The sequence below is a fragment of the Phocoena phocoena genome, chromosome 7, assembly GCF_963924675.1.
Source record: "Phocoena phocoena chromosome 7, mPhoPho1.1, whole genome shotgun sequence".
NCBI classification, from domain to species: Eukaryota; Metazoa; Chordata; class Mammalia; order Artiodactyla; family Phocoenidae; genus Phocoena; species Phocoena phocoena.
Window position 1 is genome coordinate 108,174,381 of NC_089225.1, and position 26,338 is coordinate 108,200,718.

The 26,338-nt window shown below is 41.2% G+C and overlaps 1 protein-coding gene across 2 annotated transcripts in view; it reads left to right on the forward strand.

The window, feature by feature from the left end:
• Nucleotides 1–20,199, forward strand: part of GIGYF2 (GRB10 interacting GYF protein 2) — a 99,936-nt gene extending 79,737 nt beyond the window's left edge. For both annotated transcript variants that reach the window (XM_065881093.1, XM_065881094.1), the window contains exons 21-27: nucleotides 8,631–8,753; nucleotides 11,456–11,662; nucleotides 11,798–12,003; nucleotides 13,169–13,323; nucleotides 14,832–15,016; nucleotides 15,803–15,950; nucleotides 20,132–20,199. In XM_065881093.1, coding sequence (XP_065737165.1) covers nucleotides 8,631–8,753; nucleotides 11,456–11,662; nucleotides 11,798–12,003; nucleotides 13,169–13,323; nucleotides 14,832–15,016; nucleotides 15,803–15,950; nucleotides 20,132–20,199 — 1,092 coding nt within the window. The remainder of the gene's footprint in view (nucleotides 1–8,630; nucleotides 8,754–11,455; nucleotides 11,663–11,797; nucleotides 12,004–13,168; nucleotides 13,324–14,831; nucleotides 15,017–15,802; nucleotides 15,951–20,131) is intronic.
• The last annotated feature ends 6,139 nt before the right edge of the window (nucleotides 20,200–26,338 follow it).

The window sequence follows — 26,338 nt, forward strand, 5'->3', positions numbered from 1 at the left end:
CTTTTTTTGTTTTAAAGTATGTTTTGTCTGATAATGGTATAGTGATTCCAGCTCTCTTCTGATTGCTGTTTGCCTGATAAATCTTTGTTTATTCTTTTACTTTTGATCTGTTTATACCTTTGAATATAAATTACGTCTCTTTTAGACAGTACAGTTCAATCTTATTTTCTTATCCAGTCTGATAATCTCTGCCTTTTTATTGGATTCTTTAACCTATTCACATTTAATGATATTATTGATATAGTTGGATTTATATCTGCCATTTTACTTTCTGTTTTTTACATCCTTTCTGTTTCTCTGTTCTTCTTTTACTGCTTCTTTTTGCGTTAATTATTTTCTAATGTAGCATTTTAATATCCTTAATGATTTTCATCACTATATTTTCCAGTTTGACACAGATATGCTACTCTCTTAAAGCTCTGTTCCTTTTTTCTCCTTTTTGTAGTATTTTTGTTGTATCACATCTTGTAAATGTTACAAATGCAGTGATAAAATGTTATATTTATTCCTTTATATTATATTGTCTCTTAAAGACGCTGAGAGAAGGAAAGCAAGTATGTATGTATAGCTTTCGTTATATAACCTTATTTATCGTTTCTGCTTCTCTTAATTGGTACCTGTGGATTCAAGTTATCATATGGAGTCATTAGCTTACTACAGCTTTGTTTTCACTTAACTCCTTTGTGCCATTTTTGACATATTAGATTTTTGTATGTTATAGGTCCAACAATATATATATACATTGTTTTATACATTTGCTTTTAAAATCAGTTAAAAGAGGAAGAAATGTACATGTACTACTGGTTTTTATAATTATATAATTAATTTTATTGGTGCTCTTGGCTTTCTCATGCAGATTCAGACTATTTTCTAGGGTCACTTGCTTTTAGCGTGAAGAACTTCCTTTAGTATTTCTTGTAAGGTGAGTCTGCTGGCAACAAATTTTCTAATTTTATCTGGGAATGTCTTTATTTCTCCTTCATTTTTGAAAAGTAGCTTTACTGAATATAGAAATCTTGGTTGACAGTTTTTGTTCATTTGAAGACTTCGAATATCTTATCCCACTGCCTTCTGGCCTTCATTGTTTCTGATGAGAAGTCAGATGTTGATTTTATTGGGATTCCCTAGTAAGTGATAATTTGTTTTTCCTCCTTATTGCTGCTTTCAAGATTTTCTCCTTGTTTTTGGCTTTCAGTGTTTTTACCATGATAATGTCTATTTGTGGATCTCTTTGGGTTTATCCTATTTGGAGTTTGTTCAGCTTCTTGGATATGTAGATGAATGTTTTTTCTATAAATTTGAGATTTAGGTCACAATTTTTCTGCTCCTCTTTCCTCTTCTTCTGATACTTGCATTATGCACATGTTGGTGCACTCAGTGGTATCTCACATTTCTCTAAGGCTCTCCATTTTTCTTTATTCTTTTTTTCTCTGTTCTTTGGATTGCATAATCTCTGTTGCTCTCTCTTCAAGTTCACTAAATTTTTTTGCCAGTTCAGATATACTTTTGAGCTCCTGCAGTGATTTTTCATTTCAGTTATTACGTTTTTGAACTCCAGAATTTCCTTTTGGTTCTTTTTTTTTTTTTTATGCGATACGCAGGACTCACTGTTGTGGCCTCTCCCGTTGCGGAGCGTGGGCTCAGCGGCCATGGCTCACGGGCCCAGCCGCTCTGCGTCATGTGGGATCCTCCTGGACCGGGTCACGAACTCGTGTCCCCTGCATCAGCAGGCGGACTCTCAACCGCTGTGCCACCAGGGAAGCCCTAGTTATCCATTTTATACATATTAGTGTATATATGTCAATCCCAATCTCCCAATTCATCACACCACCACCGCACCCTCCCGCTGCGTACCCCCCCCTTGGTGTCCATACGTTTGTTCTCTACATCTGTGTCTCAGTTTCAACCCTGCAGATCGGTTCATCTGTACCATTCTAGGTTCCACATATGTGTGTTAATATACAATATCTGTTTTTCTCTTTCTGACTGACTTCACTCTGTATGACAGTCTCTAGATTCATCCACATCTCTACAAGTGACCCAGTATCGTTCCTTTTTATGGCTGAATAATATTCCATTGAATATATGTACCCCATCTTCTTTATCCTTTCGTCTGTCGATGGGCATTTAGGTTGCTTCCATGACCTGGCTATTGTAAATAGTGCTGCAATGAACGTTGGGGTGCATGTGTCTTTTTGAATTATGGTTTTCTCTGGGTATATGCCCAGTAGTGGGTTGCCCACTCTAACCGGTGTGAGGTGATACCTCATTGTAGTTTTGATTTGCATTTCTCTAATAATTAGTGATGTTGAGCAGCTTTTCATGTGCTTCTTGGCCACCTGTATGTCTTTGGAGAAATGTTTATTTAGGTCTTCTGCCCATTTTTGGATTGGGCTGTTTGTTTTTTTAATATTGAGCTGCATGAGCTGTTTATATATTTTGGACATTAATCCTTTGTCCGTTGATTCGTTTGCAAATATTTTCTCCCATTCTGAGGGTTGTCTTTTTGTCTTGTTTGCTTTGCTTTGCAAAAGCTTTTAAGTTTCATTAGGTCCCATTTGTTTATTTTTGTTTTTATTTCCATTACTCTCGGAGGTGGATCAAAAAAGATCTTGCTGTGATTTATGTCAAAGAGTGTTCCTCCTATGTTTTCCTCTAAGAGTTTTATACTGTCCGGTCTTACATTTAGGTCTCTAATCCATTTTGAGTTTATTTTTGTGTATGGTGTTAGGGAATGTTCTAATTTCGTTCTTTTACATGTAGCTGTCCAGTTTTCTCAGCACCACTTATTGAAGAGACTGTCTTTTCTCCATTGTATATCCTTGCTTCCTTTGTCATAGGTTAGTTCACCACAGGTGTGTGGGTTTATCTCTGGGCTTTCTATCCTGTTCCGTTGATCTATATTTCTGTTTTTGTGACAGTACCATATTGTCTTGATTACTGTAGCCTTGTAGTATAGTCTGAAGTCAGGGAGTCTGATTCCTCCAGCATCGTTTTTTTCCCTCAAGACTGCTTTGGCTATTTGGGGTCTTCTGTGTCTCCATACAAATTTTAAGATTTTTTTGTTCTAGTTCTGTAAAAAATGCCATTGGTAATTTGATAGGGATTGCACTGAATCTATAGATTGCTTTGGGTAGTTAGTCATTTTCACAATATTGATTCTTCCAATCCAAGAACATGGTGTATCTCTCCATCTGTTTGTGTCATCTTTAATTTCTTTCATCAGTGTCTTATAGTTTTCTGCATACAGGTCTTTTGTCTCCCTAGGTAGGTTTATTCCTAGGTATTTTATTCTTTTTGTTGCAATGGTAAGTGGGAGTGTTTCCTTAATTTCTCTTTCAGATTTTTCGTCATTAGTATATAGGAATGCAACAGATTTCTGTGCATTAATTTTGTTTCCTGCTAGTCTACCAAATTCATTGATTAGCTCTAGTAGTTTTCTGGTAGCATTTTTAGGATTCTCTGTGTATAGCATCATGTCATCTGCAAACAGTGACAGTTTTACTTCTTCTTTTCCGATTTGGATTCCTTTTCTTTTTATTCTCTGATTGCCATGGCTAAGACTTCCAAAACTATGTTGAATAATAGTGGTGGGAGTAGACATCCTTGTCTTGTTTCTGATCTTAGAGGAAATGCTTTCAGTTTTTCACCGTTGAGAATGATGCTTGCTGTGGGTTTGTTGTATATGGCCTTTATTATGTTGAGGTAGGTTCCCTCTCTGCCCACTTTCCGGAGAGTTTTTATCATAAGTGGGTGTTGAATTTTGTCAGAAGTGTTTTCTGCATCTATTGAGATGATCATAGGGTTTTTATTCTTCAGTTTGTTAATATGGTGTATCACATTGATTGATTTGCATATATTGAAGAATCCTTGCATCTCTGGGATAAATCCCACTTGATCATGGTGTATGATCCTTTTAATGTGTTGTTGGATTCTGTTTGCTAGTATTTTGTTGAGCATTTTTACATGTATATTCATGAGTGATATTGGTCTGTGATTTTCTTTTTTTGTAATATCTTTGTCTGGCTTTGGTATCAGGGTGGCCTCATAGAATGAGTTTGGGAATGTTCCTTCCTCCGCAATTTTTTGGAAGAGTTTGAGAAGGACAGGTGTTAGCTCTTCTCTAAATGTTTGATAGAATTCACCTGTGAACTCATCCAGTCCTGGACTTTTGTTTGTTGGAAGATTTTTTTTTTAAATAAATTTATTTTTATTTGTTTATTTTTGGCTGTGTTGGGTCTTCATTGCTGCGCCCAGGCTTTCTCTACTTGTGGCAAGCGGGGCTACTCTCCTTTGCGGTGTGCGGGCTTCTCATTGCAATGGCTTCTCTTGTTGTGGAGCACGGGCTCTAGGCGTGCAGGCTTCAGTAGTTGTGGTGCACAGGCTTAGTTGCTCCGCGGCATGTGGGATCTTCCCAGACCAGGGCTCGAACCCGTGTCCTCTGCACTGGCAGACAGATTCTTAACCACTGAGTCACCAGAGAAGCCCTGTCGGAAGATTTTTAATCAGAGTTTCAATTTCCTTACTTGTGATTGGTCTGTTCATATTTTCTATTTCTTCCTGGTTCAGTCTGGGAAGCTTATACCTTTCTAAGAATTTGTCCATTTCTTCCAGGTTGTCCATTTTATTGGCATAGAGTTGCTTATAGTAGTCTTTTAGGATGCTTTGTATTTCTGTGGTGTCTGTTGTAACTTCTCCTTTTTCATTTCTAATTTTATTGATTTGAGTCCTCTCCCTCTTTTTCTTCATGAGTTTGGCTAATGGTTTATCAATTTTGTTTATCTTCTCAAAAGAACCAGCTTTTAGTTTTATTGATCTTTGCTATTGTTTTCTTTGTTTCTGTTTCATTTATTTCTGCTCTGATATTTATGATTTCTTTCCTTCTGCTAACTTTGGGTTTTGTTTGCTCTTCTTTCTCTAGTTCCTTTAGGTGTAAGGTTAGATTATTTGAGATTTTTCTTGTTTCTTGAGGTAAGCTTCCCTCTTAGAACTGCTTTTGCTGCATCCCATAGGTTTTGGATCATCGTGTTTTTGTTGTAATTTGTCTCTAGGTATTTTTTGATTTCCTCTTTGATTTCTTCAGTGATCTCTTGGTTATTTAGTACCGTATTGTTTAGCCTCTCTGTGTTTGTGTTTTTTACGTTTTTTTCCCTGTAATTCATTTCTAATCTCATAGATTATTTAAAAAATACTCTCTGTATCTTTATTATTATTATTTTTTTTTTTTTTTTTTTTGCGTTACGCAGGTCTCTCACTGTTGTGGCCTATCTCATTGCGGAGCACAGGCTCCGGACGCGCAGGCTCAGCAGCCACGGCTCACGGGCCCAGCCGCTCCGCAGCATGTGGGATCTTCCCGGACCGGGGCACGAACCTGTGTCCCTTGTATCGGCAGGCGGACTCTCAACCACTGCGCCACCAGGGAAACCCTCTGTATCTTTATTGATATTGTTTATTTGATGTGATATTGTTAACATGTCTACTTTTACTCCTTTAATCATGGTTTCCTTCTCTGAACATATTTATAAGACTTTGATGTCTTTGTTAAATCTGACATCTGATCACTCACTATCACAGGCAGTTTCTGTTGCCAGCTTTTTTCCTGGTATATAGATATACTTTCCCATAATTTTTTTACATGTCTCATAATTTTTTGTTGGAAACTAGACTTTTTTGCTAATGCAGTGTGGCAATTCTGGGTTCTGGTCCTCCCTCCAGCCCCGCTCATTATTATTATTTGTTTTGTGGCTAGCTAGATTAATTTAGTGAACTTCCCCGCCTCTCCCCAATAGTGTGAAGCCTCTTCTGGGGCTTCTCTGGGGATGCAGCATTGGGTATGCTCACAGTCACCCTGGGCTGACAGTGGTTTAGGCTGGGCTCTCCTTGACTGTCTTGTTCCACATTTAGCTGTTAAACTCCACTAGTTGCTAACTGGATTACTCTCTTCTCAGAAGAACCCTTGGGCATAAAATGATCCAAAAGCCTGAACCAATCAAACTCAAGCTCTTTTGAAGAGGTACTTTGAGATTTGTTCTGACCCTAGGCAGACTCCTTCTAGCTTGGTTCTCTGAGACAAAGAAGCAGAGTACAGTTTAGCCTGTATCTCCAGTGAATCTACCAGTTAACCCCTTGCCTTTCACTGCAACATCCACTGTTTTTGAAAGTGCCCTTAGGGTTAAACTCCTTACTCTCCACAGTCTGTTGCAAATGAAGTCAGTTCCTTTGGGAAGAGGTCTGCAGCTCTCTCTATTACAATCTGTTCCTCCCACCTCTGCTTCAAGGCAGAAGTCCCAGAGTCACAGCTCTGGAGCTGGGAACAATGGTGCCTGCTTTATGAATTGAGCCCTTGGGGGAGGGGCAGTAGCCTCAGGTCTTCTTGGCTTGCCTCTCCTGGTGGGATGGAACCTCTGCCTTTCAAAGTGGCAGTCAGGGCCCTAGTAGTCTCTGTAGCACTGTGTAGTTTCCATCCCAGAAGTCAGGGCTAGGCATAAGAAGGGAGCCACCTCACCTCTCAGCTGTGTTTGTCCGTAGCTTAGCCTTTGCAACAGGTGGCTGGAGCCAGGATGAGAATTGTTGATATTGTGTACTTCCCGGGAAGGCAGCCCACTGACTGTCAGCTAACGGGGAGAGAGGGAGGCCTGTGTTCTTTGCTGCCTTCATCTGAAGTAGTGTTTCTGTCTGGCTGAGCTAGGAGTTGGGAGAGAGTGGGTCATGGTGCAAGTACCGCAGACTCTGTTCTTACTGAGTTTTAGCAGATTTTCTTAAAGAAATGTTATCAAAAATAGTGTTGAAAATGTAAGGTAGCAATGTCAGGGCAGGAAAAAAAAAAAGTAAGGTTTTTTAAATCAGCAAAGTATAATTAGGCATTCAGGGGGCAGAAAATGTACCAAATTCGCAACTGTTTGCTTCTGACTTGGGAAAGAGTTGTTATGAAAAGCGTGATCAACAAACTTCTGTTCTCTGAGTGGGCAGTACAGGATGTTGGTTGAACTGGAAAATGCCCTGAGGCAATGTTGATGGAGTGATGGGGTATTATTTCTTATGTACAAATAAGACTTAAGGGAAATTGATAGCTATCTGCAGACGTTTGTCTGTCATGTGAAAAAGACTTCGATTTGTTCTGCATTACTCCAGAGAGCAGACTCATGAATCATTAGCAAAAAGTACAGTGAAGTACACTTTGGCACAAAATATAGGAGGATTTCAGAGGTTCTTGAAAGAGGAACAGGCCATTTCAGGAGGCAGTGAATCTGTCCTTGATGCTGGCTGAGTTTCTGCTGAAGAGGACTGGCGATTGCTTTCTGGGTACCACGAGGTGATACAGCCACTGAGATTTTCGACAGCATCAGTGGTTGCTGGTTCTGACTGCATCAGAATTACAAAAATATGCGAATTGGTTGGCTTTACCTTTGGGTCTTTTGATTCCTTGAGCGTGGGGCCGGGGCATCTACATTTTTACGGGTCCTCCAGGTGATGCCGCCAGGTTTGAGATCTGCTGCCAGGTTTGATCTTGATAGTGCTTTCCAAAACGTGTCATTTCCTGTGGAGAAAAACAGTTCATTTGTGCTCAACTTTGCCTACTCAGTCCCCCATCTTTCTCTCTTAGCTGCCTCCTGTACCCCTCTCCTACCCTAGCACAGGTGCATTTTGAGAGAAATGCCAGTACTACCCATCATTGGGCAAAAAATGTTAAAGGATCTATTATGTTCGGTAGTGTTGAGGGTACTCATTTGGAGAGCTGTCTGGTAACATCAGTGACAGTTTAAACTGTTTTTACTTGTATAGCATCAGTTCCAGTTGTAGAGATTCCTACTGAAGAGCCATTCTTTTTTGGGACTGTTCGGCATTTTGTTTGTTTTGATCCATCCATGCTCATGTATTGTTTCTATTAAACATATTTTAAGTCTGGTTAGATTCGGTTTTTGTTTGCTTTTAAGAGCCATAAGATGTCTCAAAATTAGAGTGTATCTTTCTTCTGGCCCAGAAAGGCCAAGGGATTCCCCTAGAAATAATCAAGCTTTTGAGAACACTAAAGTATTCAGGACTCATATATTTACACTTTATTTTAGTTGATCATTTTAAGGCATAGGAAAAATAGAATTATTGATTAAAACCAGCTTAGTGCTCACTACTAGAAGGCACAGCCTGGTTAACTCCCTTTCATGAAAGACTGATAGAAAACTGTGCCTGGTATCTTTCCAGCTGCCCACCTCAGCTCTCCCTTCACAAATCTTGCCCTTGCTACTTTCATTGGAAAGTAGCATATCTTGTCCTTTATTACCTCCTTGGATTAAAAACTTAGTGATTCTTTTGTTTACTTCTTTCTCTTTATGGTTGTATATTGGTGTATATGTCAATGCCAGGTGTAACAAATTTGCAGTTTCATAATGGTAGATCAAATAAAAGTGTATTGATGTACTTAAGTTGTTTTAAAATAATCTTGTGACAAAAAAATTACGTAAAAGCAGACCAGCTGGGAGAGTAGTATGTAAAAGGATTGAAGAAGGAAATTTGAATTGTTATAAATGGAGTTGAAAGAAACATGAATGTTCTGGCTGTACTTAATGCATTATTGCCCCTTTGTTTCCTGTACATATTTCCTCATGAACTCGTTTGCCTTCCTTTTTTGTTAGCTTCCCTCTTCTTCAACATGGGGCCAGCAGTCCAATACGACAGCATGTCAGTCCCAGGCAACGCTATCATTGGCTGAAATCCAAAAACTAGAAGAGGAACGAGAACGGCAACTTCGAGAGGAGGTAAATTTTAAAAGTAACAGTGATCTAGACAATCAGTGAATAGCTAGTGTGCATGATGGATGAGTGGCTACTAAAGATAACTATTATTGTCAGAACTGCTGTGTGTCTGAATTGGATATGTGTTATTCACCTCTTTATCCTGTAATATGGTCTCTAGCAAGTATGAAGGATCTCATAGGAATAACATTAAGATTGGGTACATAAATGTTCAGTTACCTTAAACATTTTAACCGTAGCTCTTGAGAGAATAGCTCATAAATAAAAGTTACTTGGGTGTTTCAAAATTGGGGGTGAGTTTTGTGCAGCTATCCTTTTGTAAATTTGATGCTTAGAATGTAGAATACTTTTTTCCCTAAAGGGTATTGGGTTTTCTGGCTAACCTAGAAAAACTTAAAGTATGACAGAAATAACGCCTCTCTGCCTGTAAGTCTATATCCTACAGTTCCTCATTAGGATAGGAAGGATACAAAAGAGTGAAAGGGGCTGAGGAGGGGGCAGCAGAACACAGTTTTTGATAGAAGAGAGAAAATAAGGAAAATGGTTTGGCTCAGCATGCCATTAGGTGCCATATTCACCCACCCATCCATCCATCTGTCCATTACATAGTTGCTACTCAGTTACAGTTTTAGTCTGGGGATATAGCTGAGTCTAAAACAGACAAAATTCTCTGCCTTCATAAAGCTTGCCTTTGGTTGAGGGGACATGGACAATAAAAATTAAGTAAAACATGGAGTTCTAGAGGGCAATATGTGTCAGAAAGAACAATAAAGTGAGGAGAGGCATAGAGAGAGGGTTGGGAGTTGGGGATAGTATTGGTGGTAGTAGTGATTGTCTAGTTTTAGGTAGTGCTATCTGGGAAGGCCTCTCTGAAAAGGTGGCATGAGGTAGCAGAGTCTTGAAGAAAGTGATTTATGTGGATATAATTTGAGGCAGAGCAGTCAAGTTGTTCACGAATGCAAGCTGTCATTCTGGTCTCGGTGGTGTGGTTCACTAAAGGCCCCGGGAATTGTCTGTACAAGTTTACCATGTAGTGTGCATGATGTCATCCAGTAGGTTAAAATGTTGCTTCACCTTAAAAAATTACCTTATTTCCCACCCTCTTAAAAGAAAAAAAATTGACTGAACTTTCTCTGAAATCATCTCTCTTTTCTAAAAGTTTAACAGCTGAATGCAGAGCAGAGTATATCTTCCCCCTTCAAGGCTAGAAATTGTTCCAGTAATTTTGGTCTCTGCTTAAAAATAATAATAGTGGTCATCAGAGTTGAAATCACAGGTCTTTTCTTGTTCATATTTTTTTTGTCATTTAGAAGTTAATTATTGCCTTGTGTTTTTATTTGATTAATTTTCTTTGAACTGTTAAGTCTTCCTACACTCTTCAAAAGGTATAAAATGCCACTCCATACATATTTCTCGCATAGGGAAAACCTATGACAGTTCTATTTCATTCTTTCCCTGGAGGTGTCCTTTCCAGGACCCTGTAATCTGTTCAGATCTGAACGCGCTTAGCTTGCTGCACAGGTGCTCTGTTTTTCTCAAATTCTTGTCATCTGCATGTTGCCCTCCTGGACTGATTTTGGTTTTCTCTCCTGCTTTCCACCTCTTATCTTTTCTGATGGGGTATTTCTTCAGTCCTGTCTTTCAGTCCTTCTATTGAACTTCTAATGTATGTTCTCTTATTTTGAAGTTCTGAGTCCATATGTTGTTACTCTAAGTGTTTCTTTTTATAGCCTCTTATTCTTGTTTTACTGACTGCACTACCTTACCTCTAAAAATATTACTTACTGATAGCATTTTAAAAAGCTAGCTCCTATTTTCCCTTGTCTTGTTTCTGTTTCCACAGAATTTTGTTTGAATTGGTCTTTGGCTTTCATCTTAGAAGCTCTGTCAAGTGTTTGTTGATCCTGGGCTATTCATTCATATTTAGGAATAAGGCACAGAAAAGCTGTTTGGAGGTTCTGGTATATACAGCACCTTGCTGGGCTTTTCCATAATGGTCTCTGTAATGGTCTGTTCTGTTGGAGTCCCACCATCTGTTGGTATCTGTAGGTGTATTCTCTTGTCCTGGGTCAGCTTTCCTATAGACTAATCCGCTAATCTGGTTCAGCCTCTTTAAAAAGGAAAGTTTTAATTTTCTTCTTGGGAGAGAGGGATAGCTGTTAACTGCTTTGGGTTGGGGAGGTAGTCAGGGTCTCCGTGCTGCTTTTTACAGACCTTCAGCCTGTCTTCTTCTATGTGAGATACCTCTACCTCTAATTCCTTAGCTTTCTCTGTGAATTGGCCTGTTTCTGAGCTTCCTTTACTTAGGTTTCAACTTACTGGGTCTGTTATATTGGCTGTCTTTATCTGCCTGCTTTCCAGCTTTTAAAGTCTATTTTATTCTCTTCGTCCTTAAGGTTTATGCTTTAGAAAAAAAATTTTTTCTGTCATTTTGGTAGGGCTTTGGAAGTAAACATATATTTCATTTTTATGCTTAACCAAAAGCCCTACTTAATTTTTAAGAAGTAATTCTTAATTTCTTTTTATTCTCCTGTTAGTACTTCTGGCAGTTTACGTCTTTATTTGCAGTAGAGGAGTTAACTCTGTCATGGTGTTTAATTTCATGTAGCTGCTATGTATTTACATTCCATTTAGTATACTGGACATTTGTAACTATTTTTTTAAACAACGGAATCCTGAGTTGCCTTCTGTTTCTGTGCCTGCAGCAGAGGCGCCAGCAGAGGGAATTGATGAAAGCTCTCCAGCAGCAGCAACAGCAGCAACAGCAGAAACTCTCAGGGTGGGGGAATGTCAGCAAGCCCGCAGGTACTGCAAAGTCCCTTCTGGAGATACAACAGGAAGAAGCCAGGCAAATGCAGAAGCAGCAGCAGCAGCAGCAGCACCAGCAACCCAGCAGAGCCCGGAATAATCCGGTGGGTTCATTTTCCTAAGCAGTCACTGTATGGGCTGGTGTTATAAGTTAAGTTATCTTTCCTAACTTTTGTGGACTCCCTTTTTATCTTTTTAATATTGTTAACTGTAATTATTTGTCTCCTTTTCTTTAACAGCATTCCAACCTGCACACCAGCCTTGGGAATTCTGTCTGGGGCTCTATAAATGCTGGTCCCCCTAACCAGTGGGCATCTGACCTAGTCAGTAGTATCTGGAGTAATGCTGACACTAAAAATTCCAACATGGGATTCTGGGATGATGCAGTGAAAGAGGTGGGACCCAGGAATTCAACAAACAAAAATAAAAACAACGCCAGTCTCAGGTAGGGCTCAAAATGATCAACCTATGCTCTTTGGTGGGTTGGGGGAAGCGGCGTGTGAGGAGTAGGATATGGGGTGGCCAGAGAAAGGTAGTTATTTAGTTTTTACTTATTTTCACCTATATCCTACCACATGAGGTCATAGTTTGATGATTGCTTTTCTTCCCTGTGGAAACACATCTGTATTATACTAGGAGCTCCTTTGGTTGCTGGACACTTAGTCCATTGCCTGTCACATGGTAACCACTTAATATTTTTGTTATTGCTGTGGAATATTTCACCAAGGTATTCTCTAGATTTTAGCGTTTTTCTCTAAATTTATATTTTTAAGTTACTTATACTATGAGTATTATAAACACTAAAGCCATTTTATTTTTATGATAAATTAGTTACATTTTACATTCATCTTTCTTTCCTTAGTATACAGTTTTATTGAACGAACATGGGTTTTAATGTTAAATACACCAACTCAAATCCCAGCACTACTACTTATTAGCTGTGTGACCTTGGGCAAGAGGGAACCTCTTTGAGCCTCAGTTCCCTCATCTGTAAAATGAAGATAATAACTTCATGGGTGTGGTTCTAAAGGTTAAATGAATACATGTGAAGTAGTTAGTAAAGTGCCTGGCACATAGTAACTACTTAATAAATGGTAGTGTTGTCAGAATATTTCTTCTTGATTGAGGGCTTAATGTGTTACGAATAGGACACTAAATGTCAGTTTATTGAGCATTTTTGCCAGGCACTGTGCTCTAGGCCTTTGCATATAGTATCATTATTCCTTTTGATAACCCAAAGAAGTATTAGTACCATTTTACAGATGAGGAAACTGAGGCTTAGCAAAATTTAAAGTCTTACTGAAGGACACATAGGGGAGCATTTAATAATTTCTCTGAAAAGAAGCCCTGTATTCACAAACTAGAATGTATTAACTGAGGCTAGATTTTAAGGGGTATTGAGTAACCCCTCCCCACCCCACCCCCAGTATTTCAGTTTTTTTGTTTCGGGTTTGTTGTTGTTGTTTGTTTGTTTTCATTTTTGGAGCCAAGAATTGGATTGCTGGACAGCCATCCAGTGTTGCCAAGACATTGTCTATTTATGGTGTTAGAGTATAATCATATAGTAACAGTTTCTGGGAATATAATATCGCCCTATTGTTTTGCTTTAGTAAATCTGTAGGTGTGTCTAACCGGCAGAATAAGAAAGTAGAAGAAGAAGAAAAATTGCTGAAGCTCTTTCAGGGAGTAAATAAAGCCCAAGATGGATTTACCCAGTGGTGTGAACAGATGCTTCATGCCCTTAATACGGCAAATAACTTGGATGGTAAGAATTGGGGAGGGAAACCCAGCATGTGGAATGGCAGAGCAGGACCCACAAAGAGTTAGAAAATTGGAATGATGATGGGCCAGCACTCAGGAGGTGAAATCTGATGGAGGTCAAGTCCTGCACCTACCATAGGAACTTGACTCTTTAATAGTATTATAGAAAAGTTCTATAATACTATGCTGAAATAGGTTATCAGTGGTTACCAAAAAGTAGATGCTATCTTAGGCTGTCTTATGATGTACAGAGCAGAAGAGGTCATAGTTCCATACTTCTCATTTTATGGGGGGCATTGCCAGATGGACAAAGGAGAGTAACTGTTATAGTGGGGACAGAGGTCAGCCTGGGCAAGAGAAGTCTGAGGTGATGTGAGGTTTTTCCCTTCCTGCCTTTGGGGGCAGGGGTGGGAATCATGTGACAGAGCAAGTAGACTTATTTTGTGTAGGATAAAGCTAAGACCCATAATGTATGCAAGTGAAAAGATTTCAGCTCAATTTGAAGAAAAACTTGCTAATTGTTAGTTGTTCACAAAGAAGAATTATCAGCCTTACATGGAAGTGAGTCTTTCCCTTACCCTCCAGCTTGGTGTGGAAGGGATTCCCATAACTCATGGGCTTTGTTGAACTAGTCCACCTCTGATGTCTTTTCTAAAACCAAGAATCTTTTAAAAACAGAGCAGTAAAGGAATTGAAGGGTTCCTTTGTAGCATTGTAACAATAGCTAATGGTCCGCTCGAGCCAGAGAAAAGAGTAGTGAAAAATAGCAGTGGCTACCATCCATTAAGCACCTGCCATGTACTAGGCACTTTCTAGGGGTTAACATGTGTTATCCTAGGTATCCAATTTTTGCAGTAATTTTATGACATACGTTTACAGTGTAGGTGATGTTATCCCCATTTTATAAATTAGGAAACGGAGGCTCAGAATGGTTAAGTAACTCATCAAGGTCACACAGTCAGCAAATTTCAGAATCAGGTTTTAAACCCATGTCTGTCTAACTCTGATACTTGTGCTTTTCTCCTGCACCACACTGCTTCGTGTTCCGTTTTTCTTGTAAACTTAGGATATCTCAGTGAAGTGAAAGGAGGCTATGCCTATATCTTCAGTATCTGTTGTGGTGCCTGCCCACATTATCACACTTAATAAATACTGATTGAATTTAAGGAAAAAAGAAATGAATCCCCAAATGACTTTAGCCTTAGACAAACAGTTGTTTCGATCAACATGACTTTTAGTTTCTACCAAAATAACGTTTAGTGAAACTAAACATGCATGGTACTTTGTCTCTGTGCTATTTCACATGATTTGGGGCATTGCAGTGATAGTGGGTCCCCCCCACTGCTACTCCAGAGGAGACTGAAGAATATTTAACAGAATAGCTACATGCCTTTCAAGTCTCCATCATTAATGTCTGTATTGGGTGTTAAAATATATTAAAAACTGAAACTGATCTCTTCTGTGTGATATTTCATTGTTACTCTTTATGTCTTGTTTCCTCTCATGTTACAGTTCCCACATTTGTTTCTTTCCTGAAAGAAGTAGAATCTCCTTATGAGGTCCATGATTACATTAGGGCCTATTTAGGAGATACCTCTGAGGCCAAGGAGTTTGCCAAGCAGTTCCTCGAGCGCCGCGCCAAACAGAAAGCCAGCCAGCGGCAGCCGCAGCAGCAACAGCCGCCGCCGCAGCAGCAGGTATGAGGCAGCAGAGGGAGTGCAGTGCCCTTGTGAGTGTTCGTGTCTTGAAATGTTGAGCAGCCAGAGAAGTGAAAATTAGAACAATGTTCCCATTTTTGTACATCACGTGACCGGAACCTTTTAAAACATGGTGGACTTGATATTTTCAAATTCAGTGTCCAGAGACCTTTGTGAATTTCCCAATTAGCAAATATAGCCATTCATTCTCTGTTAGGCGTATCAGCCCCATTGTTCTTGGTTCATATAAGTGCCTCTGTCAAATTGCAAATTCCAACTTGGCATAGACCATAAATTTGGTTTTAAATAGTTAAAACTTACAAATGTTAGCTCTCTGCTGCTCAGGATCCACTGGTACCCAGTACTGACAGTACTATAACCTGTCAGACATTTCACACATTGTTGATGGGCCCCGGAGAGCAAAGGAACCTTCCGCTTTGAGTAGGTGAGAGGTGTGGATTGCCAAAGAGCCAGTCCTAGTGGATGATACAGAGTCCATGTATATCTGGAGAGGTTTTGACCGCTGTGCTGCCACAGCAGTGTGGACACCTGGAATTCCCAGGACGGGCCTTGTGGAGACAGAGCTCAAGTGGGATGTCTGAATCTAAAGGAAGGGAAAGCATGCCTCAGTGGACTGTTCTTAGTTTCGCTATTACCAGAATCCACGGTAGGCTTTCTGTTTTTAAACTCATCCTTGGTAAGGTGAGACCCAGGTCAACCATTTCCTTGGAGTGGGCCAAGCCTGTATCCACCATGTAACCTCAGTTGTGCTATCTCGTTTTACAGGACTCTGTGTGGGGGATGAACCACAGTGCACTCCATTCAGTATTTCAGACCAATCAAAGCAACAACCAACAGTCTAATTTTGAAGCTGTACAAAGTGGCAAGAAGAAGAAAAAGCAGAAGATGGTCCGAGCAGATCCCAGTTTATTAGGTGAGCACAGGCCTAATGTCTTAGCTGGGTGTTGGTGGGAGATTATATGTGAGTCCCATGGTGGAATGTTTTTCATGAAGGGAAATACTTCTTATAAAAAATAAATGTTTTTGACCAGTTCAAAGTTAGTAGTATTTACTGGGCATCTCAGTGCAGGAGCTATGCCTCATGTGCCACAGGGAGTAAGAAAAGTAATACATTATGCGGTGCCTTCAGTTTTAAAGTCTTTTTTCATATCTAATATGAATTTCTTTAAAAAAAACTTACAGTTTAGTTGGAAAATAATACTAATGGACAACAGAAAAAGTAATTTAAAATGCTGATTTCTGTGGAAGCAGACCATAAATCCTGTCAGATGTTCACAGAAAAGAACCAGTATTTGTTGACATTCACTGTGTGTATAATATAATTCTCATAATTGTCCTGCATTATGAGGTGATGTTCCAGCTTTACCAATGAGTAAACCAAGGCCTAGAGGATTTAAGACATTTCCCAGAGTCACACAGCATTTAGCAGTGCAGCTGGGGTTTCAGAGCAGTCCTGTTTTCACTCTTCTGTGTTACCCATGGCTACTCTTATCTAACATTGAGGACCAGTGTCTTCATACAGAGCAGCCAGCCTTGGGGAAAAGGTGACACCTGAATTGGGGCTTTGAAAGACAGGAAGGATAGGGAATGGTGTGTCTGGAATAGTAAACAGCATAGGCAAAGCTGATGGGCCACCTGTGTTTCTTAAGTTGGCCTAACAACCTCACAGGCAATGATGAAATTAATATCATTCTCTATTTATGAATGTAGAATAGGCTATTATAAAACTGTGTTGTCTGGAATAGAATGGTTATATTGGCCAAGGTGGCAGATTGGGAAATCAGGCAGAAAAGTTAGGAGGCTGCAGTATAGACCAGATGAAAGGTACTGGTGGCCTGGAATAGGGTTTTGGCAGTGGAGATGGAGAGGAGAGTTAGATGGATTTTAGAAATTTAGGGGATGGACAAGGAGAATGGAAAGGTTTGGGCAGCCGGATGAAAAGAGTTGCCCTTTTGCTAAAATGATGAGCCCTGGAAAGTGGGGCAGGCTTACAGGGATTCGGAATGATGCAGTGTTTAAGTGTTGGGTAGATTGAATGTGAAGTGACTAGGAGGCATGATACAGAGATGAAAGAGCTGATAGCACAGCAAGAGGTAGATTGCTCTGCCCTTGGTAGTATCCATACTTCAGAGGTTTCCTGCGCTGGAGAAATCAAAATATCAGTAACAGAAACCCAGCTTTGAGGATTGCCCTCGGGAACCGGTGCTCTGCAAGCTGGCTTTGGAAACCTAGAGGTCTGGCGAAATTTTGTTTTTTTCTGCATGTCTTGGAAGTTTATGTTAAGGATGGATGGAGCAGTCCAAAATTTTATCCAGTTTTGACAGAGATAGGTGAATGTAGATTTAAGAGTGTTCCTTCAGTTCTGGTTGTGAGTTCTAGCTAAGAATCCCCCGCTATTTAGCTGTGGTACTTGGTGGGGGGAGGGGGGAAAAGGTTCTCAGGGAAAAGGTTCCTCTGAAAATGAGGTAAAGGTTTTTGGATTAAATATCTGATCTGACCCCATCTCCTATTATAGACATAAGAAAGAAAGGGACTTAAAATCCCCCTTCAAGGGAATGAGACATAGGTCATTCTAGGAATAGAGTTTTAAGGAATATGTATCTTGAAAGGGAAGAAAAAATAATTAAATATAAGGGAAGTAAAATTGTTCAACAAAATACTGAAGAAGCTCACTTGGGTGGACTCTTGCTTGCACCATTTAATGAGAATTTCTGCTCAACTAAACTTTCCTCTGGAAATTCCTCTGATAATTTCTGCCCCTTACCTACTCATATCCATTTATTATTGTTTTTAATTGATATATGCTTTATTGACTTATAGATTAAGAAAAATTAACAAATATCCATCAGTCACAAGTTCCCCATGCACATAATGGGAAAACAGCTTCAAATTTGACCCCAAAGTATCCATTGAGAAAGTGGTCATTGATCAAAAGAGAATTTTGCTTCTAAAACAAACCTTCAGAGAGATTCCAGCTTCATTTTAATGATCATGTCCTCCATTGTACTCTTGTGTTTTCTTCTAGTTTTTAGAGCTACCAAGTGCCATTGTGAACCAGCATCCTGTACTTGGATATGAGAAATACACACACACAATACCATTTTTCCACCAGTCATACTTTCCTTATAGAAACAGTCTCCCAAACCTTAAAGAAATTGTGTGAGTGGGAGTCTGTTGTTCTGAACCTAATATAGTCTTTAGAGCTGGGCATATTGGGCTTACATCCTCATTTGTATTGCATGGGGTCTCATTATATCCCAGAGCTCCCCCTTCTGTCCAGTGGGGAGGAGACGTGCCCTCTTTACTGGTTTTTTGGACAGGTAAATGAGACCATGTCTGCTAAAAGCCCAGCCCGGTAATCGGTAATAGTCATATTATAGCAGCGAATACTTAACTGTGTTTGGCCCCAGGCTTCTTTTCCCTTCCTGTCTTTGTATGACTAAAATTGTTTAGTTTGTGTTTTTGTTACATTCCCACTTTTATTTCATGTGGCTCATTATTGTTCTTATCACATTTCATTTGTTCTTGAGACACATGTGAAGCCAGAGAACAACCTGCTTCGGAATAGAGTAATAGTTCATTTCATAAACAATTTGGTCTTTAGGTTTTTACACTTACCTAATTAACTGTTATTTTCAAATATGAACACTAAGCCTTTCATTATTTTCAAGGGAAAAAAATCTTGCAGGTTATAGGAACACAGTTGAGGGGTAGAACTCAGGTTGCGATTTGGAATCCTAGCCTCTCCCAGTAGGAGGCCTTGTAAGCAGCTTGTACCACAGCTTCCTTGGTTAATAAATAGGCGTGTTTATTTTTTCAAGTCATGATATTTTGGAATCAAGAATGTAATGTAATTAAGCTATTTTTATTATGTAAGGCATTTTTTTGTTTATTATTGGTACATTTAAAATGTGTATTTGAAAATTTGAACATTAAAGAACAAAAAGGAGGGGGCAGAAAACTCAATATTAACAGAACCGCCTTTAGACTGGAGAGCATCGCCTGTTTACTTTTTGATATTCAAATAGCAGCTGAAACAGTTTGGGATTTCATTTAGGGTGGATGAACTGAAAGCTTTCTGAGAATCACTCATTTCAAAGAGGCCCTGTTAATAGTACTTTTTATCAATCTCTGATCATGGAGTTCATTGAAAAATTACATGTGGCTGATGGCATTAGGTTTCCAAACCTCAGTAGTGTTTGTAAGTGCTGCCTGTTGCCTTCAGTGGCTGTGCTAGTACTGCTTTTTCTAAACCAGATTGCATTTCAGTCAGTTAATATTGCTAAATGAAATCCTTGCCTTTGCTGGTCTACTTAGAGTAGATTGAGTCGAATAAAGTAGTTTAATGATTTTGTGCCGTCTGCTCTGTGATAGGAAGAACATCTGAGGGCTCTAAGGATCTTGTAGTGGGTCTTCCCTGGAGCCTCCTACCACTGAAGGCAAAATCTCTTGACCAGAACTTTGACAAAGTTTTGGACCCAAAGTATTCCCGATAGCGAATGGGGCTGAAGTATTGGGTTGGCCAAAAAGTTCATTTGGGTTTTTCTATAACATCTTATGGAAAAACCCGAACGAAATTTTTGGCCAACCCAATAGTGTTACTCCCACTCACATTTCACAGTCATTTGGTCGAGTGGTTACAAAGTACTTAGTGTGTTACTCCTGTCCTCCCCCTGCCCCATTCTTTTAAGGTACACCTTCTGAATGAACTTCCCCCCTAGCCAGCCTGGCCCTTAAAACACACTTACAACCCAGGCTCTACTCGGGACTCTCTAAGGCAGTGGTTTGCAGTTCTTTTTAAGCAGTGGTGCTGGGTTTATGTGTGTGTGTGTGTGTGTGTGTGTGTGTGTGTGTGTGTTTCCTCCCTAATTAAATTATATCAGAACCTTAAGATAAAACATATAAAAATAGAATGTCTAATTGGAAGGGCAAAAAAAACATGACATTGACTTTTATCCTTTCTTCTACCTCCTTTTAGTATCCCTATTTGTGTGCTCAAAAACAGGAGACTAAAATTCCAGCTGCCTGCCTAGAATTTGAGCCGCATGGTTGTCTGGGTGTGGTCAGTCACTCGTTGCCAATTTTTCCCTGCAGGGTTTTCAGTCAATGCTTCATCGGAGCGACTCAATATGGGTGAAATCGAGACTTTGGATGACTACTGAGCACCTGCCAGAGCGGACTGGCCTTCCCTCTTTTCTCTGCTGACCATGGATTCTGCACCTTTGGACACGACACTTACTCACCATATACTCTTTATCACTGCAACAAATCACAGAACCGATCATCTCAGGCTTTTTCTTCCAGCCCTTTGTGTCCAAGATTCTTTAAACCATTTTTGTTGGTGAGCATCTCAGACTGTAGATAAGTGGACCAGACCCTGTGTCTTGGGGGTGGCAGTTGGGATTACTCCCCAACAAGGCTGATTTTGGGCAGACGTGTTTACTGTGCCGTGATTTCACCTACTGTCTCCCAGAAAGTGTGTTGGGATCTGCCAATAGCAATTTACTTTCTCTTGTCACTTTTTTCCTTCTATTTTGTTTTTCTTCTCCTTCTCCCCCCCCCCCCAAAAAAAAATGGGCATGGGGTCTGACTGGTGCAATCATGAAGAGAGTTAATGGTAACAGACATTGGCCAGCAACAAAAACGCCCATGGACTGTGATTTGAGTGTCCGACAGAGACAGTGAGAGCTCTTCCAGTCTGAAGGTTGCATTGCCGCTGCTAACTCTGGGATTGCATCAAAGAGGCCCTGAGTGGGATGGAGTTTAGATTGATTGGTTTGATGTTGCACACCCCTCGCCTCTTCTTTCTGAGCATCCTTTCAGAGAAAGGATTCTTGTTTTTTCTTCATTAGATAGTGACTTCCAAGCAAGCTGACTTCTCCCCTGGCATACTCCAACCTGATTGGACAAAGGAAGCCCTGTGGCCTGGGAGAGGGACTTATTTTTAATTTTTCTTTCTTACAAAAACGGATTTTTTCCCATAAATATTTTTACTTCAGAGGACTAGGACCAGTTTGTTTTGGGCCTTTCTGCTGAAAATTTGTCTCGTTTAAGAGGCAGTTAGGATCTTTACCATATGTATGAATATGTGTAATTTCATTTTGGATAGGGATAAACTTCTGCTTCTGATAAAAGCCCGGAATTTCATCTGCTTCCTCAGAGCATTGCGTGTGTGTCTTGCTGTGGCCCCGAAAGGTTTTGTTTAAAGATTCTGGAATGGCAAGTTGCTTGCCTTTTCTGAAAAAAGAACATACAAAACCTGACCATCTTTTAAGACCTTCATCCATGGAAACCACTATACAGGAGATTGCAGTGGGATGGAGGGGATGGGAGAGAACAGGAGAGAGAAGCCTGGTTCTGGTTGTGGCCTCGTAATACCCCTTCACTTCAGATATAAATGTATTCAAGCCCTATTTATAAACAATACTCTTCCTGCCTCTGCCAACCCCCCACAGAACATCACCTGGAATTGCCAATCACACTTTGGTCTGGAGCCTTTGGACCGTCCGCCCCTGTGCAAGAAGTGCTGTGGTTCGGGTGGCTCCTGGTAGAGCGCCTTTTCTTTCTGTCATCATTGCCCGAAGAAGGCTGGAGTTGCTCTGAGAGCAGTTTGGTTTTGGATGATTATATTTGGGTTTCTGTTTTTATTCTTTTGGATCCCCATTCTCCTTGTCCCTTTTTGCCTCCCTCCCTCTTAAACATGTACAATAACTATACAGAGACTGCTACAGACTTGTACATAGTTTTTGGATCAAATAGCATGAGGAGATGGGGAACCATTAAAAATTGGGGCTCCTGCTCTCCTTTGCTTTGTAAATTCAAAAGCGGGGGGTGGGGAGAGGGATAGTTAAAATGTTTACAAAACTTTAAGCTCCCTCGGAACTTTTGCCAGTGTGGAGGAAAATAAAAAGGAACTTAAATAAAACCTGGTGGTACTTTATCTGAGTACACTTCTTGTACTCACCCTTGTCAAGGCTGAGTTTTCCACCAAACCATCTTCTTGGCACCATGGAAAAGCTCCAGACAAGTGAGCACCCAAGACATGGACGCAGCTGTGGCTTTCTCTGGCAGGCTATGGAATGCTGACTTGGTTCTGTATTTGAGAATGTAGAGGTCAAGGTAAACGTGGGTAAGTTGATTAAATGTCTTTCCTCCTCTGCCCCTTTCTGCTGACCTGCAGATCGTCTCCTGTCCTCACAACACAGACACACACCCCTGAAGGTGCCCCCTCCAGAGCCTGCCCACACCTTCCAAGCTAGATTCTATTGTATGCTTGTTCAGGGGAAATTTAAAAATAAAACACAACATTTGGGGGAGGGGTAGGCAGACTTCAGGGAGCAACGTCGTTTTAGCCATGGAACATTCCATTAGCTTAACCAGGAGCATTGCTTCTACCTGAGGAATTTCCCACATGGTGGAAGGCAACCACTGTTCCCTAAGGATGTTTGTCTCTGTCTCCGTTCTACCCGTTTTCACATCCTCATTTGCTCACTCTCACTGCGAGCAGCCTCTTCTCACCGCTTTCTGTGGACTTACTTGCAGGTTATCTAAACTCTTCCTGAGTTTTAAAGTATTTGTTTTGTACACTGTTTGCTTCCAGTTGTTTTAAGTCAGAGATTTAAAAAACATACCCAGACAAGGTAGTTGATTATGGATACTTTCCCCAAGGTAGTCGGTGTTCTGGTTACTGCTGCTACATAACAAATTACCCGCAAACTGGCTTACAGCAACCCTTGCATTTTATTGGTAATTTTATGAGTCAGGACTCTGGGGGGAGGGCTCAGCTGGGCGGTTCTTCCATGGTGTCTCCTCTGGTTATGGTCGGAGGTCAGCTGGGGCTGCGATCTTGGGAAGGTTTGATAGGTTGGGGGGCGCGAGGGCTCACTCGTGTGAATGGCAGTTGACGCTGGCTATTGCCGCAGAGCTCACCTGGGCTGGTGGCTGGAGGAACTACTTGTGCCCTCTCCAGCATGGCAGCTTCAGGGTAGGTGGACTTCTTTGGCAGTTGGCTTCCCCCAGAGAACCGGGCAGAGGCTGCATCACCTCTTCTGACCTGGACTCTCGAGTCACATAGTGTCACTCCTGTGACACTGTGTGAAAGTAGTCACAAGCTCTTTCAGATTCAGGGGGTTGGGGAACATGGTCACCTCCAACATCTCCCTTGATGGAATGAGTGGTAAGGTCACTTTATAGAAGAGCATGTGGGATGAGAGGTACTGTTGTTGCTGTTTTGGGGAAGTAGCTGCTTAAAATTAGCTTATGCATATATATCAAGGAACTTCAGTTCTTCGTTGGCTCTAAATTGAGGGGTTATTTTTTCCTTTTTAATTTCAGGATAATGGTACTTCAGGCTTTATTTTAAATAATACATATATACAAATATATACACATAAATAGTGTGTGTGCCATTTTCTACACCCTATTTTAAATTGATCAGGTGAAGAAATTGAAGTTTGTTTTATACAAAATGTCCTCTCCATATTATTAATGAAAAAGTCTGTGTATGATTCTGATGTGAAATGAACCTAGTTCTCTCCTGTGCTTCCAGTGTGGGAGGTGGAGCTTCATTAAAAGAGCAGCAGGCAGGTGGAGCTTCATTAAAAGAGCAGCAGGCACGCACGCTCTAAATAGAGTGAGGTGCCGCTGAGGGCACGTTCCAAATGGAAGTTGGCCTCATAGTTAATGGGTTATTTGGGAACAAAAAGAAAAAAGCCTCGCTCTAGAGGATGGCTGTGAGCACAGGCAATTCCTGATGAAGCCACAGTGCTTGCTGGGACCGTGGAGAGCCTGGGAAGCTTGAGGCAGCCGGATGTGTGATCATTTTACAGACATTGTCAGATGCCCTGAGTATGACGGACCCGCATAGCTTTTGGTAGTGTTGGTTCTGGAAGGGCACCTGGAGCCCCTGAGAGAAGAGTTTCCCTCCAGGGATTCGTCAGTGGGAATGTTTTGCAGCTAAAGTAACAAACACTGCTATGGTTCAGTGTATGGGAGAAACAGCACATAGATGTTGGGAAGCAGGAGAAGAGAACTGGGCTCTTCCCTAATTGCAGCAACTGCCCTGCAGCCTAAAAGCTGCAGTTGCCTCCCCTTTCGTTGCTGGCGAGGTGATGACATCATGGGGATGGAACTCACTCTAGCTTCAACACTCAGTTCAGTCCAGCTGGTCTTAAGCAGAGGCATCATTTCTTAAAGATTGTTTACTTGTCCCCCCAAATCTAGGAGTGGGGGATTATTTTCCCTTGGTAGCCAGTTTTCTCCTTTGAATGCCTCCTTTAGCATGAGAAGTAGTCCTTGAGGGTCAGTGGGTCATTGTTAGGTTTGGCTGCATATAATAAGATACAAAGTAACAGTGACTTAAACAAGATAGTTTATTTCTCAAGTGAAATCTGGAGGTCATCAGTCCAAGGCTGGTGTGGCTCAGGGACCCAGGTTCTTTCTGTTTTACCCTCCTCGTTGCGGCTTCCATTCTCAAGGTCACTCATGGTCCAAGGTGACTGCTAGAGCACCAACCATCGTGCCTGTATTCCAGGCAGGAGGAAGGATTGGGGTGAGGCTCAGGGAGCACACCTCCCTGTTCAGTCAGCCTTCCTTGAGGAGCTTTTTTGGGAGCTCTACCAAACATCTTGTCTTTTAAACTGGAACGTGGATACGTAACTATAGTTAGTTCAAGAAAGGCTGGAGAGCTTCCCTGGTGGCGCAGTGGTTGAGAGTCCGCCTGCCGGTGCAGGGGACACGGGTTCGTGCCTCGGTCCGGGAAGATCCCACATGCCACAGAGCGGCTGGGCCCGTGAGCCATGGCCGCTGAGCCTGCGCGTCCGGAGCCTGTGCTCCGCAACGGGAGAGGCCACAACAGTGAGAGGCCCGTGTGCCGCAAAAAAAATAAAGGGCTGGAAATTTGGGGGTTTTAGTTGAGTGGTTTGCCACCCCAAATACCACTGGGATTCTGTTTCTAAGAAACACAGGGAATGGATGTTACATTGGCAGCAGCCTCTACCACTGTCATTCTCTTTAGCCTGCTTTGAAGTTGGAAGAGTTTGGAATGGTTGAGTCTGTGCACATCCACCATGGGAAAGGATTCCTAGTGGTTACCCTGACGAGGGGGCTCGGCACAGGCTCTGTTCCATTCTTGTGCAGAGCTGGAAAACGAGTGATTTCCAAGGGCTCAACCTTGCTGTGTCTAGCAACCCCCAATTCTATACAGAATCTAGGTTTTTGGTGTGTGTGTGAGCGTGTGTGTTTTTAAAGGTACCCTGTGGCATGAACCTATGAGTGGTTTTGTGGATGGGGGCACTGGAGTCAAGCTGTCAGATTTGCAAGTTGATCCTGCTATCTCCTTTAGGCAGGTATTTATTTCCCCATCTGTGAAATGGGAACTGTGAGGTAGCTGTGATCAGTAACTTAAAATGTAATTGCATAGTGCAATGCCCAGCACATACAGGCTTGATAAATATTTGTAGGCCATTTTGCAAGAGAGAAGGGAGTTTGTGGGCTCACGTGTAGGTGCAATGGAACGTATTAAAAACGGGCAGCCGCCCTCTTAGACATCTGCAAATCAGTGTAAAGAAGTAGCCCTCAGGGAGGCAATGTGGCATGGGTTCCAGGAGACTGGATGTTAGTACCAGCTTCGTTATTAACCTGTCCTTCCTGTCCTGTCTCTGGGTCTGTTTCCTTGCCTGTCAGATGAGGGGGTTGGCCCAGATCAAATGATGAACTTGAAACAAAAATCAGTCCCTGAGCCCCATGTCCCATGGTTTCTTATTTAGGGTGGGGCCCAGCACTGGAAATTATTTTTTAGGTGCCCTAAGTGATCCTAAACGGGCAGCTTGAGTGGGGAGCTACTGGCCTAGCTGATCTGGGAGGTTTCCTTCAGCTCTCACCTCCTGAGTGCATATGTGCAAGTGTGATCTGTGTGTGCATCTTTGCGGCATATTGCTGACACTTGGGGTTTGCAGATTTAGCCCTTGTGTTTTAGTGTGAGTCTTTGACAAATACCCGTTATGGTTTTACTAAACCAGACCCAGGTCAAAATGTAAGGCACGGTGAGCCTGAGTTAAGGGAACGAGTCACTGACTTGGATTTTCGGACTTCTTTTGACAACGTCAGGTTAAGCCCTAAGCAGGTCAGGGTCCCATCATGAATCAGAAACCGTCCTAAATATTCAGTCAAAAGAAATGCGGGCGGAGGGCAGGGGAGAAAAAAGAATTGGCGTTGGAAGAGTAGGAAGGTAAGATTACTGAAGGATCAGTAACTAGGGAAATCACTAATACCTTAGCTAATGGTCAGCCATCATATCCTTTT